Source organism: Jatropha curcas, chromosome 11 (assembly GCF_041381405.1).
Source record: "Jatropha curcas cultivar XTBG-Jc1 chromosome 11, XTBG_Jcur_1.0, whole genome shotgun sequence".
NCBI classification, from domain to species: Eukaryota; Viridiplantae; Streptophyta; class Magnoliopsida; order Malpighiales; family Euphorbiaceae; genus Jatropha; species Jatropha curcas.
This window is the reverse complement of record NC_143161.1, coordinates 5,755,137-5,770,730: the sequence shown is the minus strand read 5'-3', so window position 1 is coordinate 5,770,730 and position 15,594 is coordinate 5,755,137. Positions and strand designations below refer to the sequence as shown.

Here is a 15,594-nt window from a genome sequence, read left to right as displayed (position 1 = left end):
TCTCATAACTATACATATTCATGTTCTTATTTAAAAATCGATTATTTGAAAAATAAAATGGTTGATTTAGTTGTTTATGATAGTTGATAATACTAATCATAATAAATACATGGCTATGTCAATTCAATACTGATAATAGGTAGTTATTAAATGGATATTTGAATTTTTTTTTTTTTAAAAAGGGTAATTGAAATGGGTATGAGCAATGTTAACTACCACTATTAAATTTCAATAGCTAAATACTTGTTGTTGGTAGCTAAATTATTCTTTTTATTTTCTCAGATGAATCTATCATTTTTTTTAATATGGTATAAAAATAAAAATAATTAATTAATTTTTGTGTAGTAATATTTTCTAGTTATTTATTTTAATTTAAAATATTTATAAATAAAATTATCCTAAAATATTAATTTCAAAAAGTAATTTATTAATATTTTTTTATAAAATTAATATAGTCACAATATAATGCATTGATAAGAAAAAGCCCTAAATTCAGTTGATGAGATCAATAGTAAATTGAAACTTATGCATGTAAGCTTTATCAGCTATCAATTCCTTATTAAAGGGATATTTAGCTTATTTGTTTCATGCAAATTTATACTACGTTTAATTTATATGTGTTAAATCTTCATTAACTACATTTTCAACTCCTTTTTTTTTTAATCAATTCCCCAGGGCTATATTCACCTCAATAATAAATCATTAATAATTTTCTTTTCCAATTACTATTTTTATGTTATCATTATCATATATAATTATCTAAATACAATAAATAACTAGAAAATATTATTATAAACATTTAATTAATATTTATTTATTTATATACTATATTAATTAATTACATGAAATAATGCTATAATCTCTGCTGATTATTATTTTCTGCCCAATATATTTAAAAGGGCAAAAAAACAAGATATTATTTGTTTGATCTTCTCACTAATATAAAAAATAGGGTTGATAAATTCGAATTTTTCCGATCACAATAGTTTTCAATAATTTAATGATTTAAAAGGAAGGGTTATCTCTTAATCATTATGTTATTCGATGAATTGAACCTTTCGACTAATAAAAAAATATTGAGTGATCAACATTTTTTTAAATTATAAAATGTTGCATTTATGCATGTGCAAAAGTAATAATTTTGCATGGATGATTGGGCATGATAAGAGTAACAATAATACCAATTCTATGGATAATCTTGATGAGTAGGTAGGAATTGGGGTTGGTGACTGCCACTCCTCATACATTGGTAGATAATTTTCTTATTATTGATAAAAGTTTTTATTTTTCTTTTCAATAATATACATTTAATAATACCACGTTTTTATTTTTTTATTTTTTTTCAAGAATAATAATATCCTAGAGTAAATTCTTTGCCACTTCTATTGATATTTTAATTATTGACACTTTAACATCCTTATGGGTCCTCTCTTAATTTTTTTTTAATTATATTTTTTAGTTATTTCTCTTTTTAAAATTATCTTTATTGTTTTTCTTTCTTTTTCCTTATTATCGCTCTTTCTCCATTTTAACTCATCAAATTAATAAAAATTATTGTGGTTGAATTGAGATGACTCAAACTTGAAATGTTTTATTTCTCGCGTTAATTAGATTATTTACTATCCATGCAAGTTGCAAATTTGTGAGTTTTTGGAAGTAAATAACTCATAATATTATCAAAGAATTTGTTTATAGAAAAATTTTAAAAGGTAAAAAAAATCAAATTGTTTTGAAAACAAACACATCAAATCCAAAATAAAATGAAATCAAAAAAAAAAAAAAAAATCTAACATATAATTTGTTTACGAGATCCACTTTGATAGACTTGTGTGTTTCATGTAACAAATTAGAGTTTGAGTTTTAATTTAATATTTAAATTAATATAATTTTAAATTTTTTTGAGAAGAAATATTTAAATATATATATATAGTTTTAATACTCTTTTCAAATATCCCTAATGTTTCTTTGAGTAGCTCACGCTTTAGTTATAGTAGTTTTTTTCTTTTATGTTAGTTTTTAAGACGTTGAAGCTATTCTTGTCCATGACTTAAGTTACTCATTGAATATATCTCTTTTCGAAAAACACAATTTACTGACTTGAATTTAATAATTTATTATCTCCTTTTCTTGCATAATTGGATATGATATAACTAAAAGGAAAATAAAAAAATTATTGCACCCTATCCTTATCATGAGCAATCAGTCTGTCATCCATGCAAAATTATTTCTAAATACATATTACTGGATAAATATACAATTTGATTTCTCTTAGTTCTTTTATTTCTAAAATAAAAATCAATATATATTGTGGGTAAATATACAATTTGATTTAGTTTGGTTTCTAACCATCAAATAATTTATTTCCATTTATGTTTTTTAAAATTTAAGAACCAAATGTATTATTGAGTAAAAATACAATTTCATTTTTATATTACCGAGTAAAAATACAATGATTCATTTCGATTTCTACATATCAAATAATATAGTTAATTTCAAATCGTATAAAATTTATTTCAAATCCAATCTAATCATACATAATTAAAAATCCTTTTTTAGGCTTTTAAGAATTAAATTTATGATAAAAAAAATGAAGTTAGAAAATAAAAAATAATCAAGCTTAAAAAATAAAAAAAAAACATAAATTAAGCAAAAAATTACATAAATTAATTGTTGACTTAACTGTGCTTAAAAAGATGGGAAAATAATTATTTCGTCCCTGAGGCTTGCCATAATTATTTAAGTAGTCCCCGACATTTAGACAAATATTTATAACGTCTCTGAAGTTCACTTCTGTCTTATTAATTGATCTTTCCGTCTAAAAATTACACTTTTTCCATTAATTTTGAGAGAAAAAGACGAAATTATCCTTTGGAAAAATAATTATTTAGTCCCTGAGTTTTGCCATAATTATTTAAGTAGTCTCCGATATTTATACAAATATTTATAACGTCCTAAGGTTCACTTCCGTCATATTAATTGGTCCCTCCGTCCAAAAAATATACTTTTTTCGTTAATTTTGAGAGGAAAAGATGAAATTATCCTTTATAAGTTTTCATTAACATTATTGTCAATCCCTTTCCTCTCTAAAATTCAAAATTTCACCATCTTCCTCAATCCAACAAGGTTTTCATTGCCACCACCGTGTCTCTGTCAACAATCATCTCCATAACCAGATCACCAAAGCTAAAAAGGAAAATAATTATTTCGTTCTTAAGGTTTGTCGTAATTATTTAAGTAGTCCCCGATATTTATACAAATATTTATAACTTCCCTGAGGTTCACTTCTGTCGTATTACTTGGTCCTTCCGTTCAAAAAACATATTTTTTACTGTTAATTTTTAATAGAATAACCAAAGTACCCTAAATTCTCTAATCAATGAGAGAGAGATAAATGGATGAAGGGTGATGATGGCTTGATTGAGTTTGGATGTTGGGTTTTAGTTTTGGTGGTGATCTCGTTATGGAAATGATGGTTGACAGAGACACGATGGTGGCAATGAAGATCATGTTGGATTGAGGAAGATGGTGAAAATTTGAGTTTTAGGTATTTTAGCAAAAAGGATTGACAATAATGTCAATAAAAACTTATAAAAGATAATTTCATCTTTTCCTCTCAAAATTAACGAAAAAAATGTATTTTTTGAATAGAAGGACCGATTAATATGATGGAAATGAACCTCAAAAACGTTATAAATATTTGTATAAATGTCGGAGATTACTTAAATAATTATGGCAAACCTCATGGACGAAATAATTATTTTCCCAAAGGATAATTTCATCTTTTTCTCTCAAAATTAACGGAAAAAGTGTAATTTTTAAACGAAAGGATCAATAATATGACGGAAGTGAACTTCAGGGACGTTATAAATATTTGTATAAATGTCAGAGACTACTTAAATAATTATGACAAACCTCACAGACGAAATAATTATTTTTCCTAAAAAGACTTTATCCTACACTCTCTCTCATTCTCTTTTTCTTTTAGTGCTTTTTAGATTTTGTATCACCTAAAACCATTTTCTCTTTGGTGGATGATGGCTGTTATTCATTTCTTTCCACCTTTTTTTTTTATTTTATTTAATTTTCTTTTTAATAATTTTCAATTATGATGACACTTCAACATTTTTACTAAGGTGTCATGCCATTCTTTTCTAATCTTTTATTTTTTTTTAATTTAAATTTTCTGTAATGAATTAATAATATCATCAATAATAACATTATCTCAAAGTAATTAAAAATTTCAAGATTGTTTTTTGTGCAATACTCTACAAAACTTAAGTTCTTAATATTGGCAATATTTTCTTTTTCTATTTTTACTCACTTTGAGATTTATATTTAACACAACGAGATATAAAGTATGTCAAAATATTTATTTATTTTAATTTTGTATTGATAAATAAATTATATATTTTTAACAGCATTCTAATTCAATCACGAGATATAAATAATTAAAGTTAGAACTTTTGAATACAGTGAATGAAAAGACAAATAGCGAATTCATACAATATTATTTGAATTCCTGAAATTAATAAAAAATAATAACAAAATTGCATATTTCGTAAAGTTTATATGATATTCTCTCGTCAATAAAAAAGAAAAAATTTAAATAAATATAATAATTGGAGAGGGGGAGAGAGACTGAGAGGAAGAGGTAGGCAAGGCCACAACAACCTTTTTTTTTTTTTTTTTTTTTTTTTTTTTTTTTTTTAAGAGGTTCCAAAATTCTATATATTATGGTAGTTCATAGGTTTTGAATTCATGCTTCAACTGCTTAGCTTGGTCCGAAGAATAGGAAAAGAAAAGAAAAACATGGCCAGAGAATTTGCATCCCGGAGCTTCTTCCTCCTTCAACTTCTACTTGTTATGGTAATTTCTTTCCCCTAATAATTATTAGCCACTTTACACTTTACTATTCTTTTTCAAAACTCGATTTTTTATCTTATTTCTTTCTGCAGTGTATTCTGGGAAGTGGAAGCTGTAATAAAGATCAGATAAACGAAAGGAACTTGTTGGAATCTTCAAACAACAGAAATGTTCATGCTTCATCTTCTCCATTTATTGTGTTTTACAGATTGAAAGATTTCAAGAAAGGTAACAAATTGCCATTATATCTCCCGCCATTTGATCCCTTAAGTTATCCACTAATGCTACGTAAAGAAGTAGCTGATTCCATTCCCTTCTCATCTAAATATCTCCCTTCTATTCTTCGATACTTCTCCTATTCACCGGACTCTATTCAAGGCAGAGCTGTTAAACACACAATTAAAATCTGCGAGTCACCACCTTTCGAAGGAGAAACCCAGTTCTGCGCTACTTCTTACCAATCCATGGTCGATTCTGTACGTAGAATCTTTGGATCAGATGCAAAAGCTATAACCTCTGTACATCTCACAAGCTCAAAAACCCATGTCCAGAATTATACTATTCTTGAAGAACCTGAACAAATATTAGCTCCCAAATTTCTAGGATGTCACATTTTGAATTATCCATATGCACTCTATCATTGCCATGGTCAAAGTTCTAATAAGGTATTTAGGGTTTCACTGGCTGGTAATGATAATGGTGACAGAATAGAAGGTATTGCTGCTTGCCACTTTGATACTTCTTTATGGTATCCAAATCACCTAGCATTCAAGGAGACCGGAACTAAGCCTGGCCAATCTGAGATTTGCCATTTCTTCCCTTCTGATCATTTGGTGTGGGTTCCAGCTGGATTTCCTTAATAAAAATATAATAAATAAATACTAGACTGAATGTATGAATTCGCCCAATGAACTATTTGTATAATATAAATTTTACAGAGTGGAACAGGAAGGGAATGGAAATTTATAAGTGTTGGAGTGCCCATCGCTATTCATAGCCCTTTGGTTAAAAAATTGAAACTTTAAGGATACAAGGAGAAAAAATAAAGTTATAAGGGTGTAATAGGTCAAATGGAAGTTCATGGGTAATTTATATATTCAGCCTAATGTTTGCGTACTTATGATTATGAAATTTGTAATATTTTCATATGATAAGTGAAATAAAATGTAACTTCACATTTGATGAAGTAAATGAAATAAAATTTATATATATTCTTCGTATATTTAACTAATAATTTGTTAAAATTATAGTCTATCAGTCTTGGTAAATGAGTTTATGAAAAATTAGAACATATAATCATGTTAAGAACCTGTTAGATGTTAATTATTATTTTGTGATTCATTTTTTTAATTCTAAATATCAGTATAAGCACTACTGTTATCGAATAATATAAATAATAAAAATAATATTTTAATCTTAGTCAAATATTAAATATTACATGAAAAGTGACGTGTCAGATCAACTCAACTCGTTGCAACCCTGCTTTGAAGAATAACTATGCCCCCACGTAGAAAGAATCAAATCCAATTTCTTTTTGTCTCTGGGTAGTATAGTCTTTTTCAAAATTCCCACTTCCCGTGGTTGCTTCCTTATGGGTTGTATCAGATCACGTTTAGCCCACATTTTAATTACTAACGGAGACAACTGTTTTTAGCCCAGTAATTATGACTTATAAACTATAACTTTACTTATAAAACTAGCAATATACTAAAAAAATAAAGTAAATTTTAGAGAATATATATATATATATATATATATATATATATATATATATATAAAATTTATAGTTTCTTTAATGAAATTTCTTTTATTATGCTATTAAAAAATATTATAAAGATATATCAATAGTAAAAAAAAAAATATAGCGTGATTTTTTATTATTAAGTAAAAATTAGTAGATAGGCATGTTTTGAGCAATATGAATTAAAAATATTAAAATTTATAAAAATCAATAAAAAAAAGTAAAATGAAATGTGGTAAAATTCATTAATGTGATTTATTTTAAAATTAATGTAAAAAATAATTAACTCGTTATTTCATTAACATCCAAGAATAATAATTTATTTTACATAATTAAGAGTTTAAAAATCTTCAAATTTATCATATTGTTAATACTATAATTAATCAATTATATTTAACACAATTTAATTTAATACAAAAATTTTTTAATTTTTTAATATAAAATAATAACTGTCCGTGTCATTAAAATTTAATAAATTATGTACTTTATTTATATTTTTAAAAGTTATATAAATTGTTACTTAACACACTAGTAAATCTCTAACGTTATATTAATCAATTACATTTAAAAAGATTTAATTGAATCATAAATTAATTTATTTTCAAATAAATATAAAGCAAACAATTAAGTCATACACATCGCATTAATTTAGAATCCTATGTGGCAATACCAAGAAAAATTCTGCATGCTATATATATATATATATATATATATATATGATAGTTTATGGCTACAAAAACATGTTCAATAATCTTTATAAAATGAGACAAATAAAAGTTTGAGTAAGAACTATGTAATACCCCGAATTTTTATTTTCGAAATTTTCAAATTTAATTTAAATCAAAAATAAGAAATTTTGACAGTGTGGGCTGTAAATGTAACACAGTCTCAAATCGAGCCCAAATTTTTGAGTTGGGCCCAAGCCCAAAAACAGATTATTCGGGAATTTCGATTAGAGAACACTTAAAAAGTTTCGATGAAATAAAATGGGACTCTAGTTACTAATTGATTACAAATGTATGTATATGTATGTAACTGCAATATAAATTAATTGTCTTAAAATCAAATATCATTACTATTAATATTGTATTATAATTGAGTAAATAGAGAAAATATTGCGAAACCGAACTAAATAAACAAAATAAGTCGAACCAGACCCAAAAATCAAATTGATTTTTCGAAAACCAAATGAATAACTTGAGAATCATGTGAAAAACCTGCAAATCGAGTAAAAATCGAGATGAGTCGTTGAATCAGACCGATCCGGTTCGGATCGAACCGGAATCATCTAGAAGTTGGACATACTTTATTTCTTTTCTTTTCTTCTTCTTCTTCCTTTCCTCTCCTGCGTCGACCTCATCTCCTCCTCCTCTTCTCCTCTTCTTCTCTTCCTCTTTCTTCTTCTTCTTCTTCTTTCTTTCTTTCCTTTTTCTTTCTTTCTTTCCCTTTCTTCTTCCCTGCAACTGGGTCTGCGTCATTGCCAGCTCCTCCTCTAGCTCATCGCGCCACCACAGCCCCTTCTGCCTTCGATCGAGCAAGCGCCGCGCCTCACCCAGCTCGTCACGCCATCGCCACCGCCTAGCCGCCGCTCCAGCACGCCTCCGATCACCAAGCTAGCAGAAATTCAACAAAAAAAAAAAATTATATCGGGGTATAAATTAATTTAAATACATTTTAGTTAATTAATTTAATTTTATTAATGATAGTTAATTAAATTTAGTTAGTTTAATTTTAATAATTTTAGTTGATTTAGTTAATGTTAATAATATTAGTTAATTAAATTAAGTTTATTATTTGCAGTTAATTAATTTAGTAGTATTAGTTAATGAAATTAATTTTATTATTTGTAGTCAATTAGTTTAGTTAAGTTAATGTTAGTAATGTTAGTTAATTAAATTAATTTTATTTGTAGTTAATTAATTTGGTTAATTTAATTTGGTCATTGTGAGTAGTTAATAGCTTTATAATATTAGTGTTGATATAATTAAGGTAGTTTAAAAATAATGTTATTGTAATGTATAAATTGGATTGTGTGGTGATGTTGAGATTGAAGGAGGATGGGAAAATGTCATTTGATTAATTGCCCGATGGATGGGCCGTGTGGTTTGAAATTATTAGATAAACTGTTGATATTTTAACAGGTGGATAATCCAAATTTTAGGAGAGATGCTGCCGAAAAGTCGGTAGAAAATAAATTGTATTTTAGAAACTAAATTACTTATAGCGATTAAATTATTCATAGAAATTAAAAATATAGAATAAGATTATGAGAGGGATAAATAGACAAATAAATAAATAAACAAGAGGAATGAATTTATATATAGTTCAGTGAATTAAATACCGACTAAAGTTATTAACGTTATGAATATTATATGATCAATCGTATTATCATTATTAATATTATTATTATTAATCATATTAAATATTTTGATTAGTAGTATCATAAAATATTAATTACCAAATAATTAGACGTTTTACTTAACGAATAAATTAGAAGAAATAAATCAAATAAAGATGCACTATAGATATACAGTTTAGTTTGATAAGTTAGTGAACCGACGAGTAACGAAAACAAATAAATGAATGTAAACTGCATTTTCCAAATTAGAATTCTTATGTAGAATTTTCTTATTATATAGATATTTATAAAGTTTCGGACTGTGAAGACAAAGGCTGGGAGCGCACAATAAGAAAGGCAGTCCTTTGAAGGACAACAAAAAAACTGTGAGTAGTGTTAGATAATTCGCCTCATCTGCCTGCATTCATGCATTCACGACTAAATGTTATCATGCATTACTGCTATATTGTGATGCACTATTTGTTGATATTAAATAATGCTTGATTACCTGTGATGTGATATTGCTGTGCCTTGTTTGTGTGGAATTGGGATGATGTGGACCACCATGGATTTGTGAGGATGGTCTATGTGATATGGATCCTGAATATGATATGATATGGAGTTTGACCGTCAGCCGGGTAAATGGGAGATCGGCGCCCCCGTGTGCACCTGATGATATGGATTATATGGAAAACCACAGGATTGCTTATTGTTGTTGCGTACCTGATGATCTAGATTTGATTGTAGCCCGCAGGGTGGCCTCCTGTTGTGAGCACTTGATGATCTAGATTGGATGGAGACCACCGGGTTGCCTCCTGTTGGCATTTTTTTTTTTTAAAAAAAAAAGAGAGAGAATGGAAAAACAATGAGAGGACTGGTCAGTGAGGATTAGACCAGTTGGCCGTATGGGGGTCGGCTCCCTGGTGCACATGTATGAGAGGGCGAGCCATGTGTGAGGACGGCTCGTTGGGGTTTTAGGTGGTGCCACTGACTAATTTCCACGTGATGTGATTATATGAAGGTGATACTAATTGTGGTTGCTGTTGTATTGCCATTTGTGTGACACTGCATGATCATAAATTTAATCGATAAACAAATAAAAATATTTTAGCATCTGTATGATTGTGTGGGGTGAGAGGGTTATCTAACCCTACTCATTGAGTTTGGCGCTCACCCCTGCCTACCTATTTTTTTTCCAGGTAATAGAAGAAAGAAAAATCCTATGGAGTTGAGACATAAGTATAGAAGACTGTAAACGATAAATAAATGATGATGTAAATGTACAGGTAGAGTTCCATAATTGTATTCTAGTGGGTTGTAGATGAACTGTACTAGTGGTACATAATTGAAATAAATTATTGGACCTGTATCCACAATTATGAATAGTAAATGAGATTTGCATAATATAGACTTACTACGGGCTTCGGGGGCCTTAAGCCCACCCAGGTCCTAGTGCCGGTCCGGTCCATGGAATGGGTCGTGACAAACTAATAATCCCATTAATGGAAATAGTTAAAATGTAGAAAATTTTAAACTTTTTTAAAAAAATGAATAATATATTTAAAAGAAGAGACCAATGCTCCTTTGCCAAGAATACAAAAATATATATGATACAACTTATATGTAGTATTTCTAAAAAAGCTAAAATGTTTATTGAGAGTAAATAATTTAAAATTTTAAAAAATAAAGTGCATTACTATACCATTTAAAAAAAATGAAAACATTTAAATAGTAAACGTAAAAGATACATTAACGGTTGTTAGATGAAATGTTTGTTACTTTACAAATTAGAGTAAATATTTGTTACAAAGAAATGCATTAATATATTAATTGAATAATTCATTGTTACTAAACTTTATCATTTTTTAAAAATTAATAATTAATAATAATTACTTAAAGCCATTAATACATTAAATAATTGAATCAAACCAAACCAAAAATATTAATTCAAAACAAATTCAAACCAAACCAATACATTAATACATTAAATAATCGAATCAAACCAAATTAAAAATACTAACTCAAAATAACTCCAAACTAAACCAATACATTAATATATTGAATAATCAAATCAAACCAAACCAAAAGCATTAACTCAAAATAAATGCAAACCAAGCCAATACATTAATACATTAAATAATCAAATCAAACACTGTCAAGTGAAAGCCTAATTGAAGGAATATGCCACATGTCAAATTTCTAAAAAAAAATGTTTGCTTTATATATATATATACTGATTGTGCTTATTAAATATTTAATTGGACTCATTATATATTTTAACTTATGAAATTATGTTGATTAAACACTTATTGAATATTTAAAAATTGTGAAAAATTATTATTTCAAAAATTGTACTAACAGAGTATCAAATCAATATTTTACATGCAAAAATTAAAAACTTTAAAAGTTAGTTGTTGCTAGTACAAGGAATTACGAATTAGGACAAAAAATGAAGTTCAAATGCCACATTTTCTTATCGCGTTAAATTGTGTATTTCACCGATGTTTTTAGTATATCGGCTCGGTGTACATATTGGCCCAAATCTATGTGCATCTACATAGAAAATGACTTATTTACTCGGTTTACATGCTCATCCATTAGATGAATTAATAAAAAATAATTTGTTTTGGAAATAAGTGTGTTTCTGACGTTTATTTAATAAAAAAAATTGTTAAATAAGAAAAGTTTTAAAAAATCTCTATTGTTGTCTGATTTGAGTATCTTTTAAGCTTTTGCTTTCTAGTCTTGTCAAAATATAATATTTTAAAGAAAAAGAGGTAGAAGAAGGAGGAGGAGATGGAGAAGAAGAGAGAAAAGCATAAAACAAGCAAACTACTTTATACTTATTCTAGAAATATGAGCCTTTGCAGATGAATTCTTATTTATACATATCTTTCATCTCTAATGTTTAGATATCTCTATCTCAGGCTCAACAACAACAAAGGATCTCTCTTGTTTCTTTGCATCACTATCTTCATCTTCCTTAGATTTTCCATGGCTATGATATATTACAGCAATAGCCTTAGTATCAAAATCCTTTGCAAAATGATCCATTTCATAATTACTATTATTACCACCTGAATCTTCTTCAATAAATAGATCGCCGATCGCTTTCGGTATCGGCTGCTCTTTCATTATGCTCTTCCAGTACTCTTCTGGTACCTTTCTTGCATAGCTGAGCTCGATCACAAACTATACCAAATAGGAATAAGCACATTAAATCGCAAAATAAAATAATTATTCATCGTAATTTTCTAATATTTCACTCGAATATACATTAGAGGAGCTATAAAATAAAATAGTTCTCTCTCTTTTTTTCGATAAATCGCGAAATCAATCTTTTAAAATAAATTGTCTAAATTAATTAATTAAATAAATTTAATATAATCCACTAATTGCAAAATGGAAAAAAAAATTAAATAAGATTAGGGATTCTTGGTTATGGAAGACTTACAGAAAAAAGAAAGACGAGAAGAAAAAAAGCAGTTGTGAGCTTCATGTCTTTGGTAGTTGTACTTTGTACTATTGTGTTGTAAGGTAGGCTTCTCAAAACTCTTGATTCTATGCCATTATTTATAGAAGAAATACAAGGACAAGAAAGTGATTTCAAAAATAATTATTATTATATATTTTCTTGCCCACCAGAGAAGAGAAATTAAAATTTATTTTCAATGTTATATAATTATTAATTTCTTTTGAAGGAGACACTTTCTAATTATAAATATATATATTTCTTGTTTTCAAAAAAAAAAAAAAAAAAAAAAAAAAAAATATATATATATATATATATATATATATATATATATATATATATATATTTCTGTTGGCCACTAAAGAGGAGAATTTTTTTTTTTTTTTTTTTTTGCAATGTTATATAATAATTTCCTTTTGATGAGACAATTTCTGATAAATAATAAATTGGAAGATTGTTTTGTGAGTCAACTTGTTGAAGGGATGCCTATCTAAATAATTAAAAAGAGAGCCTGTACTGATCTCATGGTCGGTGGTGGTATGCCATTGGATTTCTTAGCATCTAAAAAAGTAAAATTCCAAAATTAAATAGCAGTATCATTATTTCCGCTTTTTTCTTAAAAATAACTGGCCTTTGAAAAATATTTTCTTCTTACAGAAAAAAATATTTTTTAAATAAGTTATTTTTTTGTTGTTTAGCTGCAACGGTGAAAATTAGTTCAAAATATGAAAAATTTTAATTTATATACGATAAGAATATTAAAATTATAGAATTTCAACTTTTAAAAATTAAATATAAGAATATATACATATAAATTATGGTTGTCATGGTAATTCTGCCGACTATTATTGATTTGTGTTGAATTGTATATTAAGAAATGCGTGTTTATAATATTTTATCAATATTAGACCCTAATTCATAATTTTTTTATTTTTTTATATGAATGAGAAGATTGAATTATATATATATTAGACCCTAATTCTATTGTTTTTTATTATTTATATTTTGGCCCCCTAAGGCTTACCTTATATACATATATATATATATAGACTAAATCATTAAAAATACCTCAAACTTAGCAAGTAATTTTTAATTATATAATAAATTTAACCTTTTTTTCTTATAATAGTATGAATTTTAATTTTAATTATAATAGCATCGTAATTTTAAATTGTATAAATTGTTTAAGATGAATAAATTATTTTTTATTTTAACATTTAATATAAATAAATATAAATAATTATTTATTTATAAGCAGTGACGGTGGAAAATGAGTTTAATTTGGAGAAAATATTAAACTGCGTCCCATAAAAAATAATATTTCTGTGTACAAATTTTCAGTACAAGTGAAGGACTGTTTTGATTTAATAATTGAAATATGCATAATATTCACGTGCACACAAATCATTTATGTATCAAACGACACTAATTTGACTGCTAAATGCTATACAAGTGGCTATTTAAGCACTTATAATAATCAACCACAAATAGCTTATATTTTAATATAACCAATTTCAGAAATCTGAAGATCATTGTATTAATTTAGGGTTTGCTACCCTTGACCTTATTAATCTAGTAAAACAATTAATTAAGTAGCTAAATAGTGTAAAGAGAAATTAATTATTATTAAATTAAATTAATCATGGGGTTCAATACAATTTTAAGAATTGAAAATTTGGAAATTTAATAGTATAATAATGTGAGAATACACGCTGTGACTTTTAGTGTAACTACAAATTACCTGTATATATCAAAATTTCCTGCTTTCCAAGCTCGTAAATATGAATAATTCTTATATTAAATTAGCCATTATTATAAATAGTTAAAAATGAGAAAAAAAAATCATATATTTGCAAGTATATTTATAAATAAAGGTCAATGATACAGTTTAATATCTCTAATAGAAATTAAATTTTAAATTAGAAGTTGACACTTGATTATATAAAAGATGACATATTTCAAAAAAATTAATATAAAATCTTCTAAACAGAAGAATAGTACAAGTCAATGTTCTTACAAATATTTCCTAACACATACATTTAATATTATCTTACTGAAATTATTTGGCTGGTGACACAATTCTGAATTTTCAAAATTCAAAGTAATATATGTATATGTATTTTTTTTTTATTCACAGCAAGATTTGATGAGACAAAATAACATTACGGCTATGCAAAAGAAGTACCCCTCTCCTTTTAACTCATCAAATTAGTGAAAATTCTAGTAGTCGAGATGATGAAAACTAAATAAGTGAGATGAATAACCGGACCACCGCTGATTTGCAAGGCTATATACTATTTTAATATTATTATTTTCGTAAGTTGGGTCTACTGTTACAGACCATGCAGGATGGGGCATTGACTTTGGGACAAGATTGCAAAATATGAATTGGAAAAGGGACAATTGAGGAGGTTGGATTTGATTCTTTAGCCCAAAAAAGCTACGGCTGTATTGGCACTTTCTACTAAAGTCAACTTCAATATTGTCTATTGTCTATACATCATAACATGTTCAATAGTGCTTTAAAAAGATGATTGTCTACTTCTACCTTTCCATTTATTTATTTATTTATAAAATATTTTTGTTAGTTTCCACTTGTTCATGCATTGTAATCTTAACCACCCACCGGTTCTAATTTGAAACTAATTTACAATTGGGGACTTTAAGTCAAAAGTTCTATTTAGAAATTAGAAATTAGATTTAGCTTTTAAATCCAGTTCATATCTAATTTCAATTTTGAGTTGTACCAATTTAGATTTTTTTTTCTTAAAGAAAAATTTGACCGTATGTTTTATATATAGAGAGTTTAAATTAATACTATTCAAAATTATTAATTTAGGCATCGATTGGTTCAAATTCTCCTAGTTCAAAAGAAGTACAATAAGACTATGTTTGGTTGATATAGTGATTTCTCGGAAAATAAAGTTGTGTTAATGAAATTTTTACTTATAAAATGTCAATAATATTTCCACTATGAATTTGAGTATATTAATTGAAATTCATTGAAGAAAACTTACCAAGCATATTTTATATATATATCAATTCACATTATAATCAATGTACAATTTTTTTTTGTTTACATAATAACAAACAAAATGTTATCATAATATTTAACATTCAAAATATCACAACTTTGTTGATAAGAAAAATAAATTTGTTGAGATCGGAAGTGCACTTCCT

The 15,594-nt window shown here is 26.6% G+C and overlaps 2 protein-coding genes and 1 long non-coding RNA gene across 3 annotated transcripts; 2 read left to right on the top strand and 1 right to left on the bottom strand.

Moving 5' to 3' along the window:
- Positions 1-4,706: 4,706 nt before the first annotated feature.
- Positions 4,707-6,083, top strand: LOC149492422 (BURP domain-containing protein BNM2A-like). The gene is made up of 2 exons (XM_089716689.1): positions 4,707-4,866; positions 4,956-6,083. Exons 1-2 carry the CDS (start codon positions 4,759-4,761, stop codon positions 5,721-5,723), a joined length of 876 nt encoding a protein of 291 aa, XP_089572815.1. The 5' UTR covers positions 4,707-4,758; the 3' UTR covers positions 5,724-6,083.
- Positions 6,084-7,855: 1,772 nt separating this feature from the next.
- Positions 7,856-10,346, top strand: LOC149492421 (uncharacterized). The gene is made up of 3 exons (XR_016318714.1): positions 7,856-8,255; positions 9,244-9,328; positions 10,142-10,346. It is a non-coding gene; the product is annotated as an uncharacterized LOC149492421 (long non-coding RNA).
- A 1,415-nt stretch (positions 10,347-11,761) lies between these two features.
- LOC105632107 (uncharacterized) lies at positions 11,762-12,552 on the bottom strand. The gene is made up of 2 exons (XM_012214410.4): positions 12,397-12,552; positions 11,762-12,134 (listed from the first exon to the last, which is right to left on the bottom strand). The coding sequence occupies exons 1-2, from the start codon at positions 12,439-12,441 to the stop codon at positions 11,844-11,846; spliced, it is 336 nt and encodes a 111-aa protein (XP_012069800.1). The 5' UTR covers positions 12,442-12,552; the 3' UTR covers positions 11,762-11,843.
- Between the last annotated feature and the right edge of the window lie 3,042 nt (positions 12,553-15,594).